This window comes from Ictalurus furcatus, chromosome 13 (genome assembly GCF_023375685.1).
Source record: "Ictalurus furcatus strain D&B chromosome 13, Billie_1.0, whole genome shotgun sequence".
Classification (NCBI taxonomy): Eukaryota; Metazoa; Chordata; class Actinopteri; order Siluriformes; family Ictaluridae; genus Ictalurus; species Ictalurus furcatus.
Genome location: NC_071267.1, coordinates 2,963,416 through 2,990,813, shown reverse-complemented (window position 1 = coordinate 2,990,813; position 27,398 = coordinate 2,963,416). Strand labels below are relative to the sequence as shown.

Sequence of the window (27,398 nt, the reverse complement as noted above, 5' to 3'; positions counted from 1 at the left end):
CTAACACAGAACCATGCTGAGTTAGATTTGATCATAATATTCCATAATTATTTTACTATTTGTTTATTTCTGCCCATTAATAAACAGCATCAGCAGGAACTGTAAATGAATCATAGTTTGCCCAAGAAGCTTTTTTCCCCCTGGCCTAATACAGCAACACATCAGCATGTAAAAAATAAAGCTTCTGAGATTAGGATTATAGTTATAGTTTCAAAGACCAGTTTTAAACACAATTAAATGTATTCTTTCCGTTACTAGATTGATCTTTTCAGCAACACAGTGCACATCAATACAACTGCTGATCCTTTCATCACCAACAACCACAGAATACTTCAGGCTCTAAATGGCAGGGTTGTGATATCACAACCAATATCATTAACAAGCACAACTTCATCAGCAAGCACAACTTCATCAGCAAGCACACTTCATCACACTCTGCCCATCAGCACAGCGCTCCTCTACTATGTATTTTTGTTGGTGTTTGTAGTCCCTGTCTACCAAGACAACAGTGTAATAATCAGAGTGTTTGTTTAGTCTAGACACTTGTTTCCACTGAATGTTTCAATCAGACCTAAATTAATGTGCATTCATGTGCAATATTCAAATTATTATTAAATTACTGTATTTATTCTCTTAAAGAAAATTTTCAACTACCAACAATAACTACAAAATGAAGAAAATTTATAGCCCTATTATAGCGTGAGGGACTGCGATTGTTGTGCAATGTTTTGTGTAGTATCTTTATATATGGTGGTGGGGGGGTCAGGTGGGTGGTGGGGTCGGGGTGGTGTTATGGCATGTACAGTCTATGTATGCTTGATTCCAAGCATTTTCAATTTAAGTGTAACTTAAAAGCATTATGACATACACTCACTGAACACTATATTAGGAACACTAATACTGGGTAGGACTTCCCGTTGCTTTCATAACAGCCTCACTTCTTTGTGACATGGATTCCACAAGATGTTGGGAACATTCCTTTGAGATTCTGGTCCATGTTGATGTGGCAAGGCACCCCTAATGACTAAATTTATAAATGAAACAGCTAAATTTAATTCATAATTAAAAATATATATTTTTTAAATTAGTTTTTTCTCAAACTATGAACTAGGCTAGCCTGGTAAATTTGTCCAGAGAACTAACTCTAGGTCTTAGTCTAAATCTCAAGGTTCATTGTGCAATGGAAGGTTAAAATTATAACATTAAAATCTTTGGAGTCCCAATCATGGAACCACCTCAGGAAAAGTTTTAAATAATTAGCAAGAAAGAGACAAAAAAATTAAATTAAATAAAACATATGCAACTGGTTGTAGTCTGCATTGTGTGTTTTCTTCTGACCAAATAAATATGCGGATGGCAACTGGGTTGAATCTTTGTTTACTCTCTCTCTCTCTCCCATGAAAACACATTGTGTAAAGGGGCAGAAAGGAGGTAAAATAATATAAAGACTTAACATAAATGACAAAAAAACATACGGATGATGCATAAAACTAATCATAACCTTAATTAAAGTAAAAACATGAAAATAATAAATCATACATGGGATATAATGCAGTAAATATGATTTAGAAAAAGAATATTAGTTTAAAAGTAATTTTTAAGGCAAAGATGAAATTAGATTTATCAGAGCTAAATAAAATCCTAACTCTCCCATGAAAACACATTGCGGAAAGGGAAGAGGAGGTGCAAAGACAGGAAGTTAACATTTACCAACTACAGTCAGAAAATTAAAGGGGAAGATGCACACATCCAGTCACTTCAGGTATACATTTCCTTTTGTGTAATTCTATATAGTAAATTTATGGAATATCTTCCATACACGTTACACATACACACACACAACTATTATTAAAAAAAACCTCACAGGGCTGAGGCTTACCGAGAGGGGGGGAACAACAACAAAAAAAACCCCACACAGGCCACTTAAGGCCAAAAAGGCTTCAAGGAGATGGAAATAATACTTTCAAACACACACTCATGCACCCACCGAGTGTTCACCCTGCACACACACTCGAAATAGAGTGTGTAACACAGCACACGTGATCAGGCCTAATTTCTGCCATACAGCCTCAGCCTCAGAAAGAAAAAAATACTAAAAAAAAAAAACCACACACACACAATTGAACATTAATGATTAGAAAAACGTGAGCTCATACACACTAGAAGACTACACCTCCCATAAAAGGTGCATTCAGGCCTACACTAAGTGAACCACTGCACAAAAGTGCTGCTGGTCCAAATGCACCACACAGGTCATAATTCCAGCACAAAAGAAATACAAACAAAACATAAAAAGCAGACAAACAACACCTTTGGGATAAACTGTAGTGGTGACTGAACACCAGGCCTCCTTGCCCAACATCAGCACCTGACTCCACTAATGATCTTTAACTGAATATGCAAATCCCCACAACAACATCTTGTTGAAAGCCTTCCCAAAAGAATGGAGGCTATTATGACAGCAAAAGGGTCATTAATCTGCAATGGAATGTTCCAAAAGCACATACAGCCCCCTCCCAAGTACTGGAATAACAAGGCCAATTCTTTTATTTTTGCTATACACTGAAGACATTTGGTTTTGAGATCAAAAGATGGATATGAGATGATAGATCAGATTTTCAGCTGTCATTTCCTGATATTTGCATCTAGATGTGTTAAACAACCTAGAACATGGCACCTTTGGTGGCAGAGCATACAATTTTAGGTGAGCAAAAGTACTGGAACAGATAGTCTTAAAGTAAATAATGCTTAATATTTGGTTGCATATACCTTACTTACAATAACTGCATCAAGCCTGTGACTCAGTAACATCCCCAAATGGTTGCATTCTTCTTTTGTGATGCTTTTTCAGCCTTGTAACATCTTTCAGTTGTTATTTGTTTTGCGGGGTTTCTCCCTTTAGTCTCCTCTTCAAGAGATGAAATGCATGCTCAATTGCATTAAGGTCTGGTTATTGACTTGGCCAGTCTTAAACCTTCCCCTGATGATGTCTTTTGTTGGCAGTGTTTTGGGTCATTGAGGGTAAATTGGCAGACAGAATGTTTCTGTAGACTTCTGAATTCATTCTGCTGCTACCATCATGAGTTACATTGTCAATAAAGATTAGTGGGCCTGTTCCAGAAACAACCATGCAAGCCCAAACCATAACACTACCTCCACAATACATGACTGATACCCTTGTATGCTTTGGGTCATGAGCAGATCCTTTCATTTTCCACATTTGAGCCTTTCCATCACCTAGGTAGAGGCTAATCATTGTTCCAGAACTTTTGTGGCTCATCTCTGTATTTCTTTGCAAATTCCAATATGGCTTTCCAATTCTTACAGCTGATGAGTGGTTTGCATCTTGTGGTATGGCCTCTATATTTCTGCAATCAAAGTATACTTCAAAAGGTGGACTGTGGTACTTTCACCCCTGTCCTGTGGTGGTTGTTGGTGATGTCACTAACTTGTTTTGGGATTTCCTTCACAGCTCTCACAATGTTTCTGCCATCAAATGCTGCTGTTTTCCTTGGTGACCTGTTTGATGTCTGGTTGTTGATACACCAGTGGTTTCTTTCTTTTTCAGGACATTCCAAATTGTTGTATTGGCTATGCCCAGTGCTTGTGAAATTGCTCTGATTGATTTTTCATCTTTTTTCTGCTTCAAAATGCCTTGCTTTTTTCCTATAGACAGCTTTCTGTTCTTCATGTTGGTTCATCCTGTTTTAACAACAGTCTTCACAGGCGAAACCCAGAGCTCATACCGAGAGTAAACATTCAGAGAATCTTCCAGAGCAAATCTGGGTAACAAGAAACACAGGTTCATCACTTCCAATAGTTCCAGTAGTTTTGATCACTTGAAAAATGGGTGTGTTTAAACAAAAGATGGCATGTTGTAAGTTGTTTAACACATATAGATGTAAATATGAGGAAATGAAAGCTGAAAGTCTGATCTGTTGTTTTATATTAATCTTTTGTCTTTAATTTATTTATTCATTTTCATATGATTCATTTTATATTCATCTTTTGATCTCAAACCCAAACGTCTTGAATGTATAGCACAAAAAAATTATAATTGACTTTGCCATTCCAATACTTTCAGAGGGGAATGTATTGGTGTGATGGTGAGGTGTCCACAAACTTTTGGCCATATTGTGTATATTTTAAATTTGGGAATCCAAAATAAAACAAGTTGTTTCACTACTGGGTCATGGAAAAATTCTACCCAAAGGTCTTCATATGGGTTCATATGTTGTATGGTGTATTCAATCTTTGTTTGTTTCACAGACTTGTTTTGTGATGTTTTTTTATTCCCCCAGTAGCTACTATATCTGGATGACCTTGTTGTTGGAAGACTGAACACGCCAAGCTGTGCTTCAGCATGTACTGCTGTCATAGCTACACCTATTTTATAGGAGAGACCGGGTAAACAAATTCACATACTGTAGGTTATGATGATAAATTTTAAATCACAACAGAATCTAGCTCTCATGTAATTAAAGTTGATTTAATATGGATGCACTTTTTCTGCAAAACATAATTGTTATTCTAGCTACATACAATTATATATTAGAATGAAATCATGTTTTACGATGCCTTTGTGCATCATTACAGAAGGGACAACACATCACATGTGCAAAATTAGAAAAAGTGTCAGTGCGAAATGGACAACAAAGCACAAAACAATAAATAAATGCTGAGCAGGTGTCTGTACAATAAGGACAATATAATAAATACAACACAATACATTAAATATAATGCAGTGTGTACAGTGATGCTCAGCATAGTAGCTTGGTGTGTGATAAGTCAATGTAGAAGTGTAGAAGTACCTGAGCATTAGGAATAAAGTGAGCAAGGCACTGTACCTGTATAACTGGTAATACTAGTGTAGATAGACAGTACATAGTAACATTCCCGAGTATGAAAAAATACAAGGTATGCAGATAGCATGTCTAGAGATTAAAGTCACTAGTGTGTTGATTGGTTGGTTGGTTGACAATATATTAGATATACTGAGGGTCCTGACAACTTGTGGAAAGAAGCTGGTCCCAAATATGGTGGACATACAGTACTGTATGAGAGAGATAATCTGCAAGCACACCATGACAGTAAAAAGGCACAGAACAGAGGCTCATCACAGTACTACATAAATACTGACTGTTATTCAGTCTGCCATAATAATGTTGATGTCACATTTGCTGTCATAAACCAAAACGTACACTTCATGTTAATAGACTGGCTTGAATGGAGTAACTGCCCAAACTACAAATACAGCAGAGAACTCACACTTACTCACTTTCAATAACCACTTGGGCAATTTTCTTGGCCAATACACCTACTGGCATGTTTTTGGTAGATAAGATTGTCATATATTTACAGTTAGCAAAACCCTGTCTGGGTTGGATCAAGGCTGGGAATGGGAATATCTTCCAGTGTGCAGTATTCCTTAAGATCTGGAAGATTCTCCTCAGAGACATCACAGAACTCTGGCCCTTGCTCATCTCCATTATCATAGAAAGTTTGACAAGCCCACATCTGGTCGACATGATGTCTCCAGTGTTCCAAAAGTCCCACATCCACAGTGTAAGATACAGGACCTGTCTTTGCTGAAACAGTGCAAGATGTCCACTTCTGTCCCCTTTGATAATAACAAACTAGCACTTTGACCCACAGCAAAAGTTCTGTCCTTAGCATGCACTTGCAATCACTGACATTGATTGCTTTGTGCTCTTTCAACTACAGCAGCCACATTAGGCTTCAATAGTTCTAAATGAGAAACAACATGGCCGGGGATTCCTTAGTAATAGCATGTGGTGTGTTTCAATATGCCGGTAAGTGTCTAACCTCTGTTGAACAGTGCACATTTCAAAGTTTGAACAAAACATTCTGCTAGGCCATTCGTGGCTGGATGGAATGGTGCTGAACGAGCATGTGTCACTAAATTAGCCTTGAGGAAAGTCTGTAACTCACCCGAGGTGAATTGGGGACCGTTATCCATGACCAGCACTTCTGGGAGCCCATACCTGCTAACCAATCCTCTCAACATCTGAATGGTCTTGGTAGACGCAGTTGATTCCATCACAATTATCACAGGCCATTTAGAGTGAGCATCCACTACAACTAAATACATGTGTCCTTCAAATGGACCAGCAAAGTCCAAATGTATGCGTTTCCAAGGAGATCCTGACCATGTCCGGGGTGTAATGGTGCGGAACCTGGGGCTTTTTGTGTTTGCTGACATAAAGAACAGGTTTTTGACGATGGTTTGATTTGAGTATCGATTCCAGGCCAACATACATGACTATGAGCAACTGCTTTCATCCTTACAATGCCTGGGTGCCCGATATGTAGTTCTTTCAGTACCCTGAATCTTAGCTTAGGAGGAATAACCACCATACATCCCCACATGAGACAACCTTGTTGACTGCTTAACTCATTTTTCCTGTTTATGTATGGAGCAAATACATTCTTTGGGTCATGGATCTGTGGAAAATGTCCAGTTGTTGCCATTTCCATTACTTGTGATAGAGTGGAGTCTGATCTAGTTTCCTTACAAATGTCTGTTCGCTGCACCGGTAAGGCCTCCAAATGTTTCATTTGGAACAATTCTACTGTATCTGACTTTGTTTGTGGTGTGGCCGGTAGTGGTAATTGTGATATGCCATCTGCATTACAGAGGTGTGCACAGTCCATATACTGAATGTTGTAGTCATATGCTGCTATCATCAGAGCCCAACGTTGCATCTTAACTGCCAGCATGGGTGGAATGGCCTTAGTTGGACTGAAAATTGTTGTGAGAGGATGATGGTCTGTAAGCTGTGTAAACTGTGGCCGTACAGGTATTGTTAGAATTTCTTTACTCCGAAAACAATTCCCAGTGACTAATTGAATGTGCGATGAAACATTGAGTGTATCACCTCTGATTTCAACCGTGACAAAATCTTCAGACAAAATTAAATTATTAGTGATTTCAATCACACTCTTTAAAATCTTTAAAACATAATTATAAAATTCCACAATGCTGTTGACATTAGAGATCGAAGAAAAACTCACTCTTCTCCTAATCTTGGTCTTGTTGAATCTGTCACGATTAACAACCTGGGGTGATGGCATGTTTTCAATTTGCGAATCTTGGATATCAGGGGATGGCATGTTTTCCATTTGCGAATCTTGAAAATTAGGTGATGGCATGTTTTCCATTGGAGAGACGTACTCATTATCATTTCCCGAATTTCGTTGAATATTGGCAGGGAGTTTGATTAAGTTAACCAGACTATCATATACCATAAAACTTACATTAAGTTCGTATGACAGATGAACAAAAAATGGTCTATGTTCTGGTGTTCTGGTGTCATATCGCAGTAAACCAGTGACTCCATTTCCCAGAATGCACCGCAGACTACAAACATGGCCGAACACCCAGACATGTTCACCTTCTCCAGAATACTAATTAGACACACTTGTTCCCAATCACACTCACACCATGCTTTTAAAAGAGTCTGCTCACACATTACACATTTGTGAAGTAAATGCTTAGTTGCCTAACATACAATACATGTGGCAAAATGTGTTATGGTCTTATGAGACCACGATAGAAAATTTTGGGCATAATTCTAAAAGATATGGTGCAAAAACAAGACAGATTATCATCAAAGAACACAGTGAAGCATGGTGGTGGAGGCAGCATCATGTTATGAGCTTCTTCTCTTCAGCAGGAACTGGGGCTCTAGTAAAGACAGAGGGAATCAAGGAAAGCTTCAATTACCCATCTATTTTGGCACAAAACCTGCAGGCCTTATAGAATATATCGATAAAGCATAATTAATATTTAAATCTAACATTTGGATATATTAATAAAGCATAAGCTATATGTATAATCAATATTTAGAAGCATAATCTAAAACCATAGAACACTTTCTAATCATGTTATATTCTAAGTATGTACTGAGTTAGAGGAATTCTGTGTGTTACTGCACAGTAGTTGTTTTTCAGTATCATCCTGTACCTTTCTGCACAACAGTAAATTATCATTTAGATATTTGCTGAAATTGCTTTCCGATTAAGACCACTTTGAAGCTTGCAAACTAGTATCGGGCTGAGGTAAGGCTTCAAGTATCGGGCTGGGACGAAAGCCAGAAAATCATTAAGGAAGCAGAAGTGAATTGGGTGAGAGCCAGAAATTCATTAAGGTGTAGAGATGAGTTTGGGACAGAGTAAAAATAAATAAATAAATAAAAACACCTTGGCCTTATAAAACCTTTCTAAAAAGCAATTAACTATGCATGTGCCGCAAAAGTAAGATATCATATAGACATGAATAATTCATTGAAGTGAAGAAGATTGGTCTATTTTTAATGAGAAAAGGTATAAAAGGGCATGTGTATGTTTGCATAATTTAGACTTTCTGCTGACTGTCTCACTTCATTGTTTCAATAAAGTTTGATTTCTTTTACATCAACATGGTTTCCACATGGTTTCACAAAAACCTGTCAGACAGCTGAAGATTAAGACTATTTTCACTTTCCAGTAAAACAATGGCGCAAAATACAAAGGAGTGACGTTCTTCAGAAGAAGAACATTTTGGAATGGCCCAGTCAGAGCCTTGATTTAAATCTTATCAAAAGCCTGTACGATGATTTGAAGAGGACTGTGCACAGGTGATCGCCTTGCAACCTGATAGATCTGGAGCATTTTTAAAAGGAATAAAATTGTCAAATCAAGTTGGTAGATTGTTAACCCAAATGACTGTGTGCTATATTACATGCTTTAACAAAGAATTGGGTAAGGGGTGTGCACATTTATCCCACAGGTTATTGTACATTTTTCTTCTTTTTTTTTTTTTTTTTTGAGTTGACGTTTTATATTCACTATATGCACTGTATGTGTTTGTATTGTAGTGAGCCTAGGCTGTGGTAGTTTGAGCACAGACACACAGGAGGCCTCTTAGGTGCAGAACTTAGAAGGTTTTATTCAAAGGCTTGTGTGTAGGAGAGAAAAGGGGTGGTGGAGTGAAGTGCTTGGGGGCTGGTGTCTTCCTCGTTGGTGTAGAGGTTGTGGTGTGGTCTCCCAGGGGGTTGAGGCCTTTTTTGGACGTCTGGGAGTTCTGGGGCAGGAGCCAGGGAGCAAAATCTTCTTCTGAGGCCAGATCTTCTGTGGAAAATAGATAAAAAAAACCAGTAGCAGTGTTTTGGAGATGGTCCCTCCTCTTGTAAGAGTAGTAAGGCCCTTTTATATGCTCCCGTCGGCTGCTGGATGGTGGAGAGCTGCCGCGCTGATCATTAGCCGCTAGCCGTGTATGTTTCTGTGGTCCTGGTGCTCTCAGGCTGTCCTAAACATTGGTGGTGCTGAAGCGGAGCTGTTCTTTCAGCACCCAGGCGGCAGTTGTGGGAAAAGCGCTTCTCCTCTTTTGTGTGCCTGCCGCCGGCCTGCTGTCACAGTATGTATGTTTGTATGTTTGAATGTATGTGTGTATGTATGTATGGTCTCCCAAAGTTTTTGTACCTGAGCTTATTGGACGTCTTGTAGCTTGCTTTTAGTCATTGCTAGGGAAAATTGGGCTTTCTATATTACTTGTATATTTTTCCCAAGAAAATTACATTAAGCTACAGCTTAGTCCAAGCTTGAATACAGATGTTGTTTTCCTTCGTATGTTTTGACTTAATTTGCTAACTACTTATTCAATGACTTGGATTACTAAATGTTTACATAGACATATTCAAATCAGATACTGGGCATAGATGGAACATGAGTCTTTTCCAGCTCAATTTTAAAAAGCTTAAACAAACAGTTTAATAGTAATTAGAATGAAAGCAAAGCAAAGAAAAAATAAAAAACATAATTCAATCCTAACACTACACTGGTCTATGTGTAAACAGTTCTGCTGTGGGGATTCTGACCTGCAAATGTCCCCTACATGTTTGATGGTTAGGCTGCAGCTGTAATACATTTATCTGCTGATTGTCTTCTTGCTGATTGTTGATTGTAAGAATAAACCTGTAAAATCTCTGATAAATTAAGAACAAGTTTAAGAATAAACATCTCTTGCAGAATTTAAGGAACCAATGGCGGCTCAAGGTTGCACTTCTCATAAAGGGCCACACAGACAGCTCTTTTCTTTTTCTCCTAAAAATACAAGTTCTATATCAATCATGGTAATTAATATATATGCATAATTCAGATATGTATATCATTAAAAGAAAGAAATTTCATAACAAACACTAAGATCTTAAAAAGCATTGGCAGAGGACTGAATGCAAGAAATAATACTTACATATACTTGCATATTTAAACATCTTGAATACTTTTTTCACTCAAAACATTTTACTATAACAAATAATACATTTTATTGCATAGGAGTTGCGTAAAATAAATCTAATTTACCTACACTTGTATCCTTATCAAAAAGTCTATGTGGTAATTGCAAATGTCCACAAACTTATACACACACCCTGCAGAAGATACGATATTTGGAGATTGAAACATGATTGAAACATGATAGGTCATAAAAAGTGATAGCTTTACATTTTGATCAGTGTAGGCACTCAAATTGTCCCAAAAGATCTTCATCATATAAACATGTTTGATTAAATTTAGGTTAATTACTCCAAATTCTTGGTAAACAAACTCTGCATTTCAGGATAGCAGTGAAATAGCATACATAGCAACCACAAGTCCCTGACTGAAATATGCATGATCAATCATCTCACTAATTTCTTTAAAAAAAAAACAAACCTCTAAATCAGCACACAGATGCACTGAAACAGTATTGAAATAAGTAGCAGTGAAGATCCAGTCAATGTGGAAGCCTTGTTACTTTTACAGTTGCATTTGCAGATGTGCGGGGTGAATGGGGATTGGATGTCTGGTGTTGGAGTAGGACAAAACATCCAATCTGTCGCTGTTGATTTAGGATTCACTTTGTCCTGGTCCATCCCCCCACTCTTTAGGACCCAGTAGGAATTGTCCTTGAAGAAGTATGTATCTCCTGCTGTGGGAAAGAGAAAGCCTGAAATAAATTTTTTTGTGTCTAATGCAAATGAAACCCAGTAATATATTTTCCAGTCTACAAGAACCTTTGTTTGGTCCTCTAGCAGGTGCTAGGGCATACTGTATAATACAAAGCAACATATGTTCGAATGAGCCTAATAGTGTTTTTACAGTAGCCATAGTACTACAACTTTTGCAGTAGTGTAAGAACAGCTGCCAACAGATGTAGGGAATAATGCAATAATTACCATGCCTGTAAAGAAAAAGGTTTTCTGGTATGAAAAATTGTAGCCAAGTCCAAATTGACATTCTTAGCACAGCAGATAGACATGCAGCTATGGGGCATGCTAAATGATATGCTAACAGTGCTAACTATCTGAGGCAAGCAGTTTCCGTACAAATCTTTACTGAAAGATACACTTTACAACTGCAAAACTGTAAACAGAAGAATGTCTTTAGACATTACAATACATATGTCTGTATAGGAAAGGTGCGTAGTATTTTTTGTTAAAAACAAAGAAAGTTTTTAACAAATGCTAATTTGTTTTTAATTAGTTAAAGTTTTTAACTAATGCTATTAATAGCATTAGCTTTACATGGGGCACTAGAATAAATCAGCAGTATCAATGGGTGATTGTCCAGTAATAAGAAAAGCTTTTTTATAAAGTGAATTATAAGGTGTGATGCCAGCCTTCACAGGGGACTACCAGTGCACACCAATAGCACAAAGTCAATACCACACCCTGAAACAAGAACCAAAGCATGTGCACAAAATTCAGAAAAATGGTGTGAAATGATCAATTACCAAGGCTTTCGGTACTCTTTTAATTCAACACTTTTAATAATTCTATATACTGAGTTAATAATTTAACAGCACGTCTTCAAGTAAGAGTAGTTGTCTAAGAAGAGATTCTTGTAATTCTATAAACTGATTTGTCTGATTTCGAGGTGACCGCATCATAATCAGACAAATCAGTCTATAGAATTAGGTGATTTGGGGAAAATCAGATGGCTGCATGTGTAATGGGAGAAAGTTGTAGGCTTTCAGCCTGCACTGTGAGTTAAAACTCAGAATTAAATGACCGCATTAGTACATACGTTATATATATTTAGACAGGCAGCATTCTGCTAAAGTTAAGGAACTGAACTTTGCCTGTGAAAATCTTCTTGTTGATTACCAATGTTTTAACTTGCTAGCTAGTATGCGGACCCAAAAAGATTTTGGGGTTGGTAAGCAAGCTACTTAGTGGTTAACTAATGGAAGAGCATTTATGCAACCACAATGAATAGGTTAACTAGAATTTACTTAAATTTCCAGACTTTGTGTTTGGTAAATCTATTTGGTAAATCTAGCTGCAAACACTGAGCTCTCAAGTAGTGCAACAGAAAAGGGTTCACCCTGTCATCGGGAGATCACAAGTTCAATTCATCCATGGCCGGGAGAGCAAAATTGGCCATGCTCTCTGGGTGGGAGGGATGGCATTAGTGTCTCTCCCCTGTCAATCACAGTGACACTAGCCAATCCCAGCCATTTGTAAGCTCATGTTCGTGGAAGAATGTGCTGCCCTGTATTGCTGCATGAGCAGCAGTTTGAAAAGGTGTGGTTGGCTATTATTTAGTACTTTTGAGGTGCGAGGCCTGTCATGCTTCCATAACAGACATTTTAGTATAGCTACCACTGTAACTAGAAGTCACAAACAACCATAGATATAGATAAGCTTCAATGAACCAACGGGTATACTGATTTGGCTCAACTACATTTGTTTCACGCCACAGTCGGAAAAAGGGCGTGGGAACCCAGGCATTGCCACAGCGTCCTTGCAACCCCAGAAGTGTGAACCTGAGAGTAAAATTTGCACAACAGAATCCACTTGTTTCCATACAGAGACATTCATAATGTGATACATTCAAACAATCTATTTTCATTCAACCATACGTGCATTCACATACAAGTTGTATTCAAATTGAAACTGGAGCTGTATACAAATCAGCTATGACAGCATGTTGCCATGTCATATATGGGCCATTCTACAGAATTGGTGCAAACTGCTGTCCCACAAAAAAAAAAAAAACACCACACATTTAAAAAGCATTTAAGTGTTAAAATCATAGATGTTTACTAAGATCCTTCTATTATCTTTATCTATATATATATATAATCATCATTTATTGGGTACTTTCAAATGGGAGGTGGCTGTCACAAACCCTAACCCCTAAATTTCAACATATGAAAATGATATTGAAATAATTTTTTGCACTTTATTCCATTATTATTATTGTTGTTGTTTTTAAAAAGATCTTTTTGATTTTTAAAAAAGTGAAGTTCAAATATTTATTTAATATTTTCTTTGTAAATCATGAAACTTTATGTAAACAAAATGTGTCCTGCATTTTCATGTCACTACCAAAACAGTGCGTGCTTTTAGCTGAGACTGATTTTAACCACACCCCTACATTTCTGATCAGATAACATTCCTGTGTCCCTCTTTCTCCCAGCTACATGGTGAGTAGATAGGTCTGTTTGGGGTTTCTGTGCATGTTCTCCCTATGTCCACATGCTGCGCAGCACTACAGCTTCACCAGCATGATTGCCTCAACAAGCACAGCAGGTGATATTCAGTAGATACGCTGTACCCAAGCTGACACCTAACCTGACGCATAACTCCTACCTGAGCTAATGAAGGGTTGGGTGTTAGCCAGTGATTTGGCAGATTCTTTGTAGATAATAAAGACAGTAATAACTACACTGTATCAGTTACCTTTTCCCCAGCTCATGATGTCATCAGGAACGCTGGGCACCCCCTTCCAGAGGGAAGCGCTTCTTGGGTAGTCTGCATCTGGATATGGTACCGTTTGTGCCTCATTCTCAGTGAACCTCCAGAACTCTTCACCACTGAACAGGTATGTGTGACCATTATGGGCCCAAACAAATGCTGCTTCGACTTGCTCAACCACCCTCCCATCGCGAGTTCTCATGCTCCATTCAGACAAAGGGCGTGGGTATCCAGGCAATGCCCTGGTGTCCTTGAAAACCCAGTACTTTGAACCTGAAAGGCAAATGAGCACAACTACAGAATCTGTTTGTTTCCATACAAAGCCATTCGTAATATAACGCATCCAAAAATACATTTGCATTACACCACATTACACCATAAGTGCATTAACATACAAGTTGAAACTGGAGATGTATACAAATAAGTTATAAAACGATGTTGCTATGTCATATATATATATATATAATGTGTGTGTGTGTGTGTGTGTATGTTAGAGATGCACCGATGTATCGGCCGATAAAGGTTATTTTTCATTTAAAAACATGATCAGGGCCGATTATATCCTGTCAATCAAAAGAGGACGGGAACACACATGGATTTCGTGCTGTGTGTAAAGATGTCGTCTCTCGTGTGGAATGACGACAAAACTGCAGTGTGTAATCTCTGTAATCTCTACACTGCTAAAATTTTACACCGGAAGTGAGCAGCAGTGAAGCAGGAGTTTCGGCATCCAGTCAAATTTATTTATTTTTTTTTTTTTTTGTCGTGCTGCTCGAGCAAGGGCCAGTACACCGTTGAAAGATTTAAATGAAGATGAGTTGACAAAAAGGTAGGCCTATATATATTGCACAGAAAAATATATTTGTAGTGTATTTCATATCAGTTAATGTTAATATTTAAAAAATAATTTGGATTATATATTACCAGTTTGATGTTATTGATGAAGTAGAAATGCTTTTGTTAGTGGTGAGTGAATGTGAGACTAACAGGAGGTTTTTTAGAATGCAGTCAATGTTAATATGAATTAATAACATTCAATAAGTTAAGAAATCTTACTTTAATTTTCAGAATTGAGTTCATGTGTTAATGTTCATTAGAGTAATGTGTTTTCTGTTTATGAGACCAGTTACTGTGAAACGACTTGCTGAAATGGAGAGAATAAAGTTTTTATTCCCTTCAGAATTGTGGAATGAATTATTATCCATTTAAAAGAAGACAGAAAAGGCAAAACTATCGGTATCGGTTATCGGTATATCTCTGAATAATCGGTTAACGTATTGGCTGAGAAATTTAGTATCGGTGCATCTCTAATATATATATATATATATATATATATATATATATATATATATATATATATATATATATATATAATATGTGTGTGTGTGTGTGTATATATACTACCAATGAAACGTTTGGACACAATAGATAAAAAACTGCTGATCTCCTAGGAATTTCACACACAACTGTCTCTAGAGGTTACACAGAATGGTGTGGTGGAAAAAAAACTGGTTGAAACACCTTATTAATGAGAGAGATCAGAGGAGAATGACCAGACTGGTTTGAGCTGACAGAAAGCCTATAGTAACTCAAATTAGCACTCTTTACAACCGTGGTGAACTTGAGGTGGATGTGCTACAACAGAAGAAGACCACATCAGGTTCCACATCTGACAGCCAAAAACAAGAATCTGAGGCTATCATGAGTACAGACTACACCAAACTGGGCAGCGGAAAACTGGAAAAAGACCAGGTAATTTTTCTTGTAAGGAGAAAAAGACAAAGACAACAACAACAACAACAACAACAAAAAGACAAAGGCAGTGGCTAGGTTCCACATGAGGCAATTCAAAATAAAAATACAAAGGCAGAATGTCATCTAGTGTCCAAAGTCTATATTGTCCAAAATCCTACCATTTTTAATCCAGTTTGGGCAAGGCTATGACCATGATAGCCTCAGATTCCCGTTCCTGGCTGACAGGAGTGGAACCCAATGTGGTCTTCTGCTGTTGTGGCCCATCCACCTCAATGTTTGATGTTTTGGGATGTTTTTCTACTCAACACGGTTGTAAAGAGTGATAAAATGAGTTAATATCCTTCCTGGCAGTTCGAACCAATCTGGCCATTTTCCTCTGACCTCTCTTAATAACAAGGAATATTCAAACCAGTCTATCAGGTATCAATATCCATGCCATGGTTAAAGTGACAGAGATCACACTTTTTCCCATTCAGATCTTTCATGTGAATATTAACTGCAAGCTCTTGACCTGTTTACGAATTGTGCTGCCCACATGATTGGCTGATGGGATAACTGCATAAATGGGCAGGTGTATGATTTTTAAATCACAGAAATTAATGCAAAATAAAGCAAAATTTGCAATATCCAGTGGAGCTTGCAATTTTTCAAAATTACCACAGATTTGGGCCAAGACACATCATGTAACATTATCACAATACAAATTCACCCAACGCCCCCTTCGATTCACGTACGTCGAACATGAGTACAGCTAAAAGGTCTCATTTACTGACAAACTAGGGATGTCACGAGAACCGATACTTTGGTACCAAGTCGGTACCAACATTCTTAAAACATGACGGTACTTGTTTTTCTGCAGTAGCGTTAGTACCGTTTCTAATGATTCATTAGTAATGAAGGCACCGAGGTTGCGATTCTTCCGGACCTGATGGGGGCAGCAAATACACGTAAGTGTTTTAGTCGACCCACAAGTAGTGAAGAAGAAGAAGGACGCCTACAAGCACATGGGAAAAACTACAGAAGTTTATCTCCGCCCCGACTCGTTGAGAGTAAAGATGGTAGGAGTTAAATATGGAAATACGTCGCATTCGAGGTGGATGCCAACAAACATATAATCGATGCTCTAAAGCCGGTGTGCAACCGATGCTATCGTTCATTTCAAACAAAGCGAGGAAATGGAATTTGGCAAAGCACCTGAAAGACAGGCCCTATATTATGTTTGTTTGAGGCAGCTGCATTGTAGCCGTGAAACCAGCTAATGTTATGCTCCATGTAATGTTAGCGATAGCCAGTTATTTGTTAAAGACGCTAACACATTGCAATGTTATAAACTACCTCCTAATGGACCACCATGCATCGCCATTCAGCCCGTGTCCTGTCAGCAACATGTAGCCTAATGTCACTAATAATTATTCAAATGTTCATGCTTTTAATAAATCTTTTTGGCTTGCCACCATATCAGTGAATTTACACTAATGCTTGCATTCAGAGTATAAGGTGTGGGTGTGTGTTTGTCTGCACGCGTTTGGGAGTGCACCTCCACTGTAGCCTACAATCATTGTCAGAGTGTTTGATAACTAAAATCTCTCTCTCTCTCTCTCTCTCTCTCTCTCTCTCTCTCTCTCTTGCCAGTATAAGCCAGAGGAGGATGTCCTCCAGGAGAGTTTTAAATTCAATTTTTTTAATTTTATTTTTATACCACACCGTGGTATCGACTTTGGTATCGAGTATCGTGTACTTTTGGTAGTATCGGTACCGACTACTAGATTTTTGGTATCGTGACATCCCTACGACAAACAAACTGCAAATCGCATCACAAAAAAGAGTCGTAGCAGAATCAAATATTTTTGGCCGTAACAATCACAAAAAAAAAAAACCTCAGCAAAATCGTGTACAGACTGATTAATATGAAACAGTCAACAAGAACATTGCTTATTTGGGAACTTTTAAAAAGCTGACTGGGTGAAGTACCATCATAAAGCTGATAGAGAAGATGCTGACTTTTAATAAGTTCTTGCCTTGTCTCTTGTTCCTGAGATGGACACTGGATCCTGCAGTTCTGACGATGAATGAATTAATGATTTGTTTAACATTTTTCTTGGTCACTGCATATGTATTATTTTATATCTTGGTTATTACATATATTAGTTAATATCTTGGTTATTATTCGAAAATATTGGGGGGGAAGAGAAGAGCATAAAAGAAACCATTTTTATGAGCAGGTGTGTCCAAACGTTTGACTGTTAGTGTACATGTATACACGCTCTATATTTTGAACACTAATATAGTGTATACTCATAATCTGGAATAAACAAAAAAGTTATTTGAATCACGTGCATCCTAATAACTATAAATACATAAAAATTGACTTAAATTATAAGATTATGACATTTTGTAAAACTTCTTTTTAACACAACACACAGAAAAACAAACCTTCACTAGGTCACTTGTATCCGTCTCACACAGTGGTGAGTAGGAACTGTAGGACATTATCACTGTGCGACTCTTACTGACCTATAAAGAAGATGATGCGACTGTCAGTCTTCCTCTCATAAACAGCATCTATCTTGTCTGTGCCAGGTGGCAGTCCGATCCAGAAGTTTCTAATGAGAGCAGGATTGAGTGACACCAAAGATCCAGACCGCTCCATTCGCCAGAAATAAGGTCCTGACATCAACCAAGACCAAAACCGATTATTTAATTTAAATTGAAGACCGAATTTATTCTGACATTATTTAAAAAAAAAAAAAAAAAAAAAAAAAAAGCGCTAGTATTTAATCCTGAAGCACACCTTTAAAAAAAAAGACATCTCCTCTGATGTTGGCCACTGCATCAAATCCTCCTTCACAGCGATCCTGGTGGCCAGGGTTGGGTCTAGAAAAAAAAAAAAAAGTCAGAAAATTACATTCATCATTTGGCCTCTCATATACGTACTACATGCATATGAGTACACTGTCAGGCACCATTTTGCCTCACACGTTTATACAAAACGCACTGGCTTTACCTGAAGGTGTCAATATGAGGATTGTTTGAGTTTATGTAAGAGCATTTTGTATTTATGTATATCACAGATAAAGTCTCGAATGTGAAAGCACCTTGCAAGCCTTAAGAAGGTTCTAGATTAAAATCATCTTGTGAACTGTAATAGGATTGAAAGATTACAACAAATAGCTAATCTCTGGTGTTTCACTAGGGGACAAATTATAGCAATAAACTCTGGGCCATGAACTCAGCGGGAATAATTCATGCCTCATGACTCCAGGGTTTGATCCTGAGCTCAGTTTACTGTCTGTCGTCATGTTCCCCCTGTGTCAACGTGGGTTTCTTCCAGGTTCTCTGGTTTCTCTTGGGGGGAAGTGGGGGTTATGCACCACCAGTATTATTTACTATTGGTGTAGATTCATGACATAAGCATAATTAAGTACACTTCATTCCAGGTTGCAACACAACCTGAAATATTTAGTAATTATGAAAATTTGTTTTTTTTGGTAATGTGTTAATGAATATTTGTGAATACAAAAGGTATTTTTAAGAGGAGTTGTTGATCTGTTAAACTTCTGTTGAGACACCAGAAACATGTGAGACACAAGAAAGGTGTGGAACCTGTGTGCTTTACATTGTTTTGTGACAGTTACTGCCATCCTCCCCTATTCAACTGTCATTCACATAAGTACAGGAAGTCCCCACCCTGTGTTTCCATTGCAAGACCAATGCAGTTTTGATTCTCCTCGGGACTGTATAATGTGTACTTCTTATTTGAAAAAGTTGTTTATGATTTCCAAATGCCACTCACTGTGTAGTCCGTGTAGGTGATGGAATTTTGGGAAGCTCAGGCAAACGCGTTGAATGACCACTAGGGGGAGGTGTTGCTCTGTTCACATTGATTCCTACACACACACACACACACACACACACACACACACACACGCACGCACACACATCATCAACACACACTTGTGTTGTGGCTTGTGGTGAGTAGAGTCATGACCGTTTAGAGTGAACTGAAACTGCAGTAATTTTGTCATCCGTGGGAACTTGGCAGTAGAATGGTAACAGCAAAACATACTGACATTGATTAAAGAATAAAAATGATTAGGTACATTTATAATGAGATTTATTACAATTTAGCATCTGTTTAGCATGATATGGTTTCAATGACCTTCAGAAATGCTAACATGCATGGTCAAAAAGTTCCCAAATACCTTTGATACAGTTATTAAGAATAAAAGGTTTTTTAAAAAGGTCTTGGTAACAAATGCTAGGTTGGTCTGATTAGCGAACTGACGATATAGCTTGTTCAAAAAAAGTCGACAACGACAACGGAATGTTTAAAGAAGTTTGGATAAAGATGCACATGTTTGTGCTCCTTGCATCGCATTCAAATTGTGATGTGACTCATCTGTTCAGAGTCCATGGCACTAGTCAAAGGTGGTAATATGAAACACCACTACAAAACAAAGCCACTTTGAACTGTCTTAATTACAGCCTTTAACTAATCAGCAATGGATAAGAATTAAAAGGTAAATGTTACAATTCAGTCACCGTAATTGCTTATTTGGATGTTTGAAAGCAAGGAAGTGTATGTAATGCACTATGGGCAGTATGGGCACTAACAGTCAATGAAAATGAACAGTTGCTAATTAGAATAATTTTATCTGAATAATGCTAAGTCACTCCTATAATATTATTTGAGTTCCTAGACTGCTGATAAGTTTCTTGAATTAGGAGTAGACTGTTTAAAAATAATACATTCCACAAGATTGTTAATATGAGCTAATGTTAACTCAGTTAATGAAAATAAATAGGTAGAATTTTACACTTGTAGAATTTGACCGTTCCCTTCAGAATTATTGGCGTCCTTGAGCAAAAATTAATATATAAAAAGAATAACACTAACACTATGCAATAAGTGGTATTTCTTAGCTCCGACATACAGGGACATTATATTTACGTACTTGCATGTTTTTTTTTTTTGTTGTTGTTTTTTCAAGACAAAAGTAATGCAATAATAACTTTGAAAATTGTGGGCATAAATTGATATTTTGCTCTGGAGAGAATAACAGCACTGTAATGTCTTTGTAAGGTAAAGACACATGTAGAATTATTTACAATTAACAGTTTAACAGTGCTTTAGAAAACTGACAACCACAAGAATCAACAAATCAATTAAAACTGTGATCTTTGAGCTCTTATTCTCCCTCTTTCATGAGCCTCCTCAGTGAATGCAAGGACAGTGTGCTGCCTGTTATGTATTTTTTTTATACCCATTACCTGATTGGTACAGGTCAACAACTCTCAATGTATTTTGTGTTGAATGTTCTTTGTTTTCTTCCCATGGTAAGGTATTGTTTTTACATGTTTGTAACATCATATTTATATCCCTGGTTGCAGGAAAAAGGTTATGTGACTGAGGACTGAGACCAGTGTAAAGTATATTGTATTTTTCTTTCCAATAACGAAGAGTGTCAATAATTTTGCCACGTATATGTATAACCCTTTAACCTTCTTCTCAGTTGTTCGGTAGAGCACATTTTGAGTCACTACATCTTATTAAAAAATGTGTTGAACTAGATTGATCTCAACCACTCAGTTTTGTCATTTCAGTTCTACCTCCTTACAGGAAGTTAGCAATAAGAAAGTCACTCCAGACATCCACCTCAGGGTTGTATTTGACTTTACTAAACGTTTCTGTTATTTGGTAAATGTATTTATACTTTTACCATGAAATGACTTATGGCCTATATTAAAAAGGTCATACATTACCTACACTAGACCTATACTAAAAATCACTGTGGTGTCTGTTAAAAAAAAAAACAAAAAAAAAAAACACTGATAGCTCTTTTTGCCCCAAGGATATAAAAAATGCAAAGAAATACATTTTCCATTGCATTTTTTCTTAGTGAAGATGTTAAAAGGTTAAGACAAAATACTATTATTTTTAAAATGTAGTTCTAATAAGAATATATTTTGTTAGAACAAAATGTAATATTGTTTTAGTGAAAAAAAATGTGAATATTTTGAGTAATGGTTAATTTATACAATAATTTTTTCCTGTTTTTCTGATAGCTGTGAAGAATTCTAGTGGACAGTGCATATAATTTGTGATATATTCATGATATTTCATTAAGGTACTAGTACTAGTGAATGAAATACTTTAATTATGAACAGAAAACGAAGTGATTTAAAATTCTCTCACCGTACAGTGTCTGAATGGCTTGCAGGTCATCCATGGGAAGTGTGTATTTGGTAACGTCTCCCACTGGGCCTTGGTAGTATGGGCGCATGATGGAGGGATTGGTTGACGAGTGTGAGAGACCTAGTGCATGGCCAAACTCATGCACGGCCACAGTGAAGAGGTCAGTGCCCTCTCCATCTCTCGCCCCGTACGTCCATGTCTCCTCATCATCGAAGTGTGTGTCCCCATTGATGTCGGCCTGGCCAGGGAAGAAGGCATGAGCGAGCGTGCCTCCCTTCCCATCAAAAGGGTAGCCATCATCATGGAGGGTGTGCTCGAATGAAATTCGGATTTCGGCGCTATCAGCCACATCCTCGGAGGCAGCATCAAATTGGAGGTTGGTGTTGTCACTCCAGACTTTAAGCGCATGGAACAAAATCGATTTCACATGATCCTTTGAGAGTGAGGAATAAAGCCTGGGATAACTCAGGACACTAACAAGGAGAGATCAGAAGAGAAGGAGCAATGTGAAGAAGTTACTAAAGCATACTGGTGCATTAAATGGCAGCATTTTTAAGATACTTTATACTTATTATGTAAATAGAATGTACATGTACTGTATGTGTGACTGAGAATGTGACATTGTCTGGATGGGGATATACTAACCTCCATCTTAGATGAGTTTTTTCCCAGCTGGAGCCAGCAAGAGCATAGCGCTTCTTCCTTCTCTTCCTTAGCATGTCCTCGGTGCCTACAATGTCCGGCAGTGAGCATCTCGGCACTGACATCTGTCTTAGTGTGTCCTCATCTGGAGAGAGAGAGGGAGAGAGAGAGGGAGAGAGAGAGAGAGAGAGAGAGAAAGAGAGAGAGAGAAGAAACTGAAGTACAGATCAATAAATGGATTGCAGTAATGGAAACTCCTAATGCACTGCTGACAGAGTACACTGAAAGCACTGGGCTAGACTAACGGATTATGACTGAAGAATTTCCACTAAGAGTGCAATTCTGTATAAACCACAGTGTGTAAAAAAACATCTTAGACTGTTCCAAGAAATAATCGAATACCAGGAACCTGACAAACTGTTTATAGTTCTCACTCCTTTGAATAAACACTGTTTTTTGATTAATGAGCTTATGATATATGTTGAAACTTTTCTTAGTTTCTTATTACTGTGTAATGAAACTTAAATAATCCAGCGATACGTGTATTCCTTCATACGCACATTAGGAATGTCCATACAGTCCTGTTTCTCAAACAACACATGCGAAAGCTTGTGTATTATTATGAAGAGACATTTTCATGTTTGCAGGTCACAGAATGCCAATTTTACCAAGTTTGCCTGTTTCCTTCAGGCCGGCAAATCTCTGCATCTGTCTGATGGCCCTTTCCATCCCTTCTTTGGTCTGCAGTCTCCCTGTTCGTGGATCAGGAGGAGGGAGGTACCCATATCTGCTCAGCCAATCCTGAGGTAAGAAGAGTAGGAAAATGAATTCAATCAGCTACATTGCTGTGTAAAAGTATTTGATCTGATTTCTTCTGTTTTTGTGTATTTCTCATATTAAATAGTTTTAGATCTTTAAATGAAATTCAACATAAAACAAAGGCAACCTAAGTAAACACACAATATAGTTTTTATGTTTATTTTTTAATGATGCAAAGAAAAAGTTATCTAACACCTGTCACCCATGGGAAAAACTAATTACCCCCTTAAACTTAAGATCTGTTTGTGCCAGCTTTAGCGGCAATAACTGCAACCAAACGCTTCCAATAACTGCAGATCAGTCTTTCACTTACTTCTAGGACTAGGACTTACTCCTATGCTTTGGATCATTGTGTTGCTGCATAATCCAGTTGTGGTTGAGTTTCAATTTATAGACTGAAGACTGCACATTGTACTTTAGGATTTTCTGGTAGAGAGCAGAATTCATGTTTCCATCAATTATTGCAAGTTGCTCAGGCCATGAAGCATCTCCACACCATCACACTTCCAACACGTGGTTTTCACCTCACCACTCTTCCATGGATGCCATTGTTCCCCAGTGTCTTTCTGATAGAGGAGTCATGAACAGTGACCTTTATCGATGCAAGAGAGGCCTGTAGGTCCTTTGATATGGTCCTTGGCTCTTTGTGACTTGCTGGATGAGTCATTGCTGTGCTTTTGGAGGAATTTTGGAAGGTCGGTCACATCTGGGAAGGTTCACTACTGTGCCGAGTTTTTCCATGTAGAGACAGTGGCTCTCACTGTGGTCCTTTGGAGTCCCAGAGCCTTTGAAATAGTTTTGTAACCCTTCCCAGACTGAAGTATTTCAATCACCTTCTTCATCATCATTTCTGGAATTTCTTTCAACTTTGGCATAGTGTGTTACTGGGTAAGATCTTTTAACCAACTTCATACTGTTGAAAATGTTCTATTTAAGTGTTGATGTGACTGAACAGGGTTTGCAGTAATCAGACCTAGTTGTGTCTAGTCCAGCTGAACCCATTATCAATGCAGTTTCATAGATTTGGGGAATTAGTAACTACAGGGCAAATAAATTTTCACACAGTCCCAGCTGGTATTGGATAATGTTTTTGTTTCAATAGAAAACATTATCATTTAAAAACTGTATTTTGTATTTACTCCTTTGTTTTACCTTAGATTTTGTTTTAATTTCTGAAACAATTTAGTATGAGATATATACAAAAACAGAAGAAATCAGGATGGCAAATACTTTTCACAACACTGTATATTCATTATTTGCAACATTAATGGTTACAAGAAACCCCTGTTATACAACCCCAATTCCGAAAAAGCTGGGGCAGTATGGAAAATGTTAATAAAAACAAAGAGGAGTGATTTGTAAATGTACTTTTACAAAAACCTATAAAGACAAGGTGTTTGATGTTTGACCTAATCAATTGCATAGGTTTTCGAAGGTGAACGTTTATTTTGAAATTGATGCATGCAACACGTTCCAAAAAAGTTGGGACAGGGGCAATTTAGGACTAAGAACGATGTGACAAGTTGAAATAAGAATGTGATGTGAAACAGGTGAGGCAATCAACTAATCGTAGTATATAAGGAGCCTCCAAAAAAGGCCTAATCCTAAGGGCAAGGATGGGATTAGGCTCGCTAATCTGCTAACAGATGCATCAGCAAATAATCCAACACTTTCACCTTCTACAGTGCACAATATAATTAAAAGATTCAAAGAATCCAACCAAATCTAGGTGCGTAAAGGGCGAGGCCGAAAACCACTTCTGAATGCGCATGATCTCTGATCCCGCAGACGTCACTATCTTAAAAACCGTCATAAGTCTGTAATGGATATCCTGACATGGGCTCGGGAATACTTTGGTAAAACTTTATCAGTCAACACCATTCTCCGCTGCATCCACAGATGCAAGTTAAGGCTTTACTATGCAAAGCAGAAGCTGTACATCAACACTGTCCAGAAGTGCTGCTGACTGTAGGCTCAGTCTCATCTGAGATGGACAGTAGCACAGTGGAATCGTGTTTTGTGGTCCGACGAGTCGATGTTTAAATAGTTTTTGGATAAAACAGCCGTGGTGTTCTCTGGGCCAAAGAGGAAAAGGACCAAGCTGTTATCAGCGTCAGGTCCAAAAGCCAGCGTCTGTCATGGTATGTGGGCATGTCGGTGCCCATGGCATGGGTAGCTTGCACATCTGTGAAGGCAGCATTAATGCAGAAAGACATGTACACATTTTGGAGCAACATATGCTGCCATCCAGACGTTGTCTTTTCCAGGGACGTTCCTGCATTTTCCAGCAGGACAACGCCAAACCACATTCTGCCCAGATTACAAGCACATGGTTGCATAAGCAGAGAGTGCAGGTGCCTTCAGTCCTGTTTATGAAAACATGGTTTGCCAAAATTCGAGTTGAAGACTTCGAGTGGCCTGCATTGAATCCTGACCGCAACCCTAATGAACACCATTGGGGTGAACTGGAACCCCAGGCCTCCTTGTCTAACATCAGTGCCTGACCTCACTAATGCTCTTTTGGCTGAATTGGTAAATTCCCACAGCGATGCTCCTAAATCTAGTTGAAAGCCTTCCCAGAAGATTTTAAGTTGTTAAAACAGCAAACGCGGGACAAAAACAGGAATGGGATATTCATCCCAGGAATGGAACTTTGATGATGAGTTAATAAACTAATATAAAATAAAATAAAATAAAAACAGGCATCCTCAAATAATTGTTTAAAAGAAAAGGGAATTAAATTAATTAATCCATCCATCCATTTTCAACCGCTTACTCCTTTTCAGGGTCATGGGGAACCTGGAGCCTATCCCAGGGAGCATCGGGCACAAGGCGGGGTACACCCTGGACAGGGTGCCAGTCCATCGCAGGGCACACAATCACACACACAATCACACACACATTCACACACACATTCACACACCCAGGGAATTAAATTAAAAATAATTTTTATTTTCAAAAATCACCTTCCAATTATAGCCATATGATAAAGGGATCTGAAACCTTCTGGTAAGCATCCTAATTCTCATTCTTCTTCTTCTTCTTCTTCTTCTTCTTCTTCTTCTTGACAGGCTAAACATCGGTTTAATCTCTTACAGTCCTTTTCCAGTTATATGTAGATTGTTTCAAATGAAAAAGGAAAAAAAAAATGCTTCTCAGTTCAAACAAAAGTGTCTCAGTCCTGATTTACCCTTAGTGTGAATGAATCATGTGAATGAATGTGTAAAAGCCACATGTAAAAAAAAATAATAATGATGATTAATTAATATATGTGAAAAATGTATGAAACGTGTGAGGTGTTTAAAAACCACATAACCACATGTGCAGTTCGTGCGAATTTTCTGTAATGGAAAGGTGCAGTGAGTTGTCACCAAAGAACATTTAAAAAAAAAAAAAATTACATTTGCTGTCACAATAGCCTTTCTTGCATGCGACTTCATCCATTCATTCACTCATTCATTCATTCATCCATCCATCCATCCATCCATCCACCCACCCACCCATTCATCCATTCATTAATTCATCCATTCATTCATTCACCCATTCATTCATTCATTCATTCATCCATCCACCCATTCATTCATTCATCCATCCACCCACCCATTCATCCATTCATTAATTCATCCATAAATTCATCCATTCATTCATTCATTCATCCATTCATTCATCCATCCATCCATCCATCCATTCATTCAGTCAGTCAGTCATTCAGTCAGTCAGTCAGTCAGTCAGGGTATAAGATGAGCGACACGGTGCTGTGTTGTTGGTTTCATGTGGAGGTCGGATCACTCACCATTCCGCGGGAGTAGAGGTCGGGCGCGGGCGCGGGTGCGGCACTTCCGGGAGATGCGAGCGCCATCACCGCGCTGATCAGGTAAAGCACAGCTAAGTTCTCCATCATTTAATTCCTAGGAGAAATAGCCGCTACTTTTCCAAACTGTGGATGCAAAAGCAGCGGACAGTATCACCCTGGAGCTCATATCCTACCCCTAACATCCATTTAAAGGCTACTCACATACTGAACTTTAAAAGCTCAGGGATAAGGAAAGATTTGGAAAATAAAGAAATAATGAGCTAATGAGATGAAATAGCCATTATTTGCGTATGTAAAAGCACTACAGATTTATTTGTGTGCTCCTACCCGATACGCGCTGTTTGTTGCCTCCAGCTCTTCCTCCAGCGACGAGTCGAATCGATAAGCGTCTCTCTCTCTCTCTCTCTCTCTCTCTGTGTGTGTGTGTGTG

The 27,398-nt window shown here is 38.1% G+C and overlaps 2 protein-coding genes across 2 annotated transcripts in view; one reads left to right on the top strand and one right to left on the bottom strand.

Moving 5' to 3' along the window:
- LOC128617302 (carbonic anhydrase 4-like) overlaps positions 1-9,121 on the top strand; it is a 12,400-nt gene extending 3,279 nt beyond the window's left edge. Inside the window, exon 6 of the mRNA XM_053640381.1 lies at positions 9,053-9,121. Coding sequence (XP_053496356.1) covers positions 9,053-9,121 — 69 coding nt within the window. The remainder of the gene's footprint in view (positions 1-9,052) is intronic.
- mmp25b (matrix metallopeptidase 25b) lies at positions 8,798-27,398 on the bottom strand. The gene is made up of 10 exons (XM_053640197.1): positions 27,296-27,398; positions 26,948-27,091; positions 23,004-23,136; positions 22,339-22,480; positions 21,694-22,166; positions 19,291-19,384; positions 18,289-18,371; positions 18,012-18,164; positions 13,728-14,015; positions 8,798-10,969 (listed from the first exon to the last, which is right to left on the bottom strand). Exons 2-10 carry the CDS (start codon positions 27,053-27,055, stop codon positions 10,716-10,718), a joined length of 1,728 nt encoding a protein of 575 aa, XP_053496172.1. The 5' UTR covers positions 27,056-27,091; positions 27,296-27,398; the 3' UTR covers positions 8,798-10,715.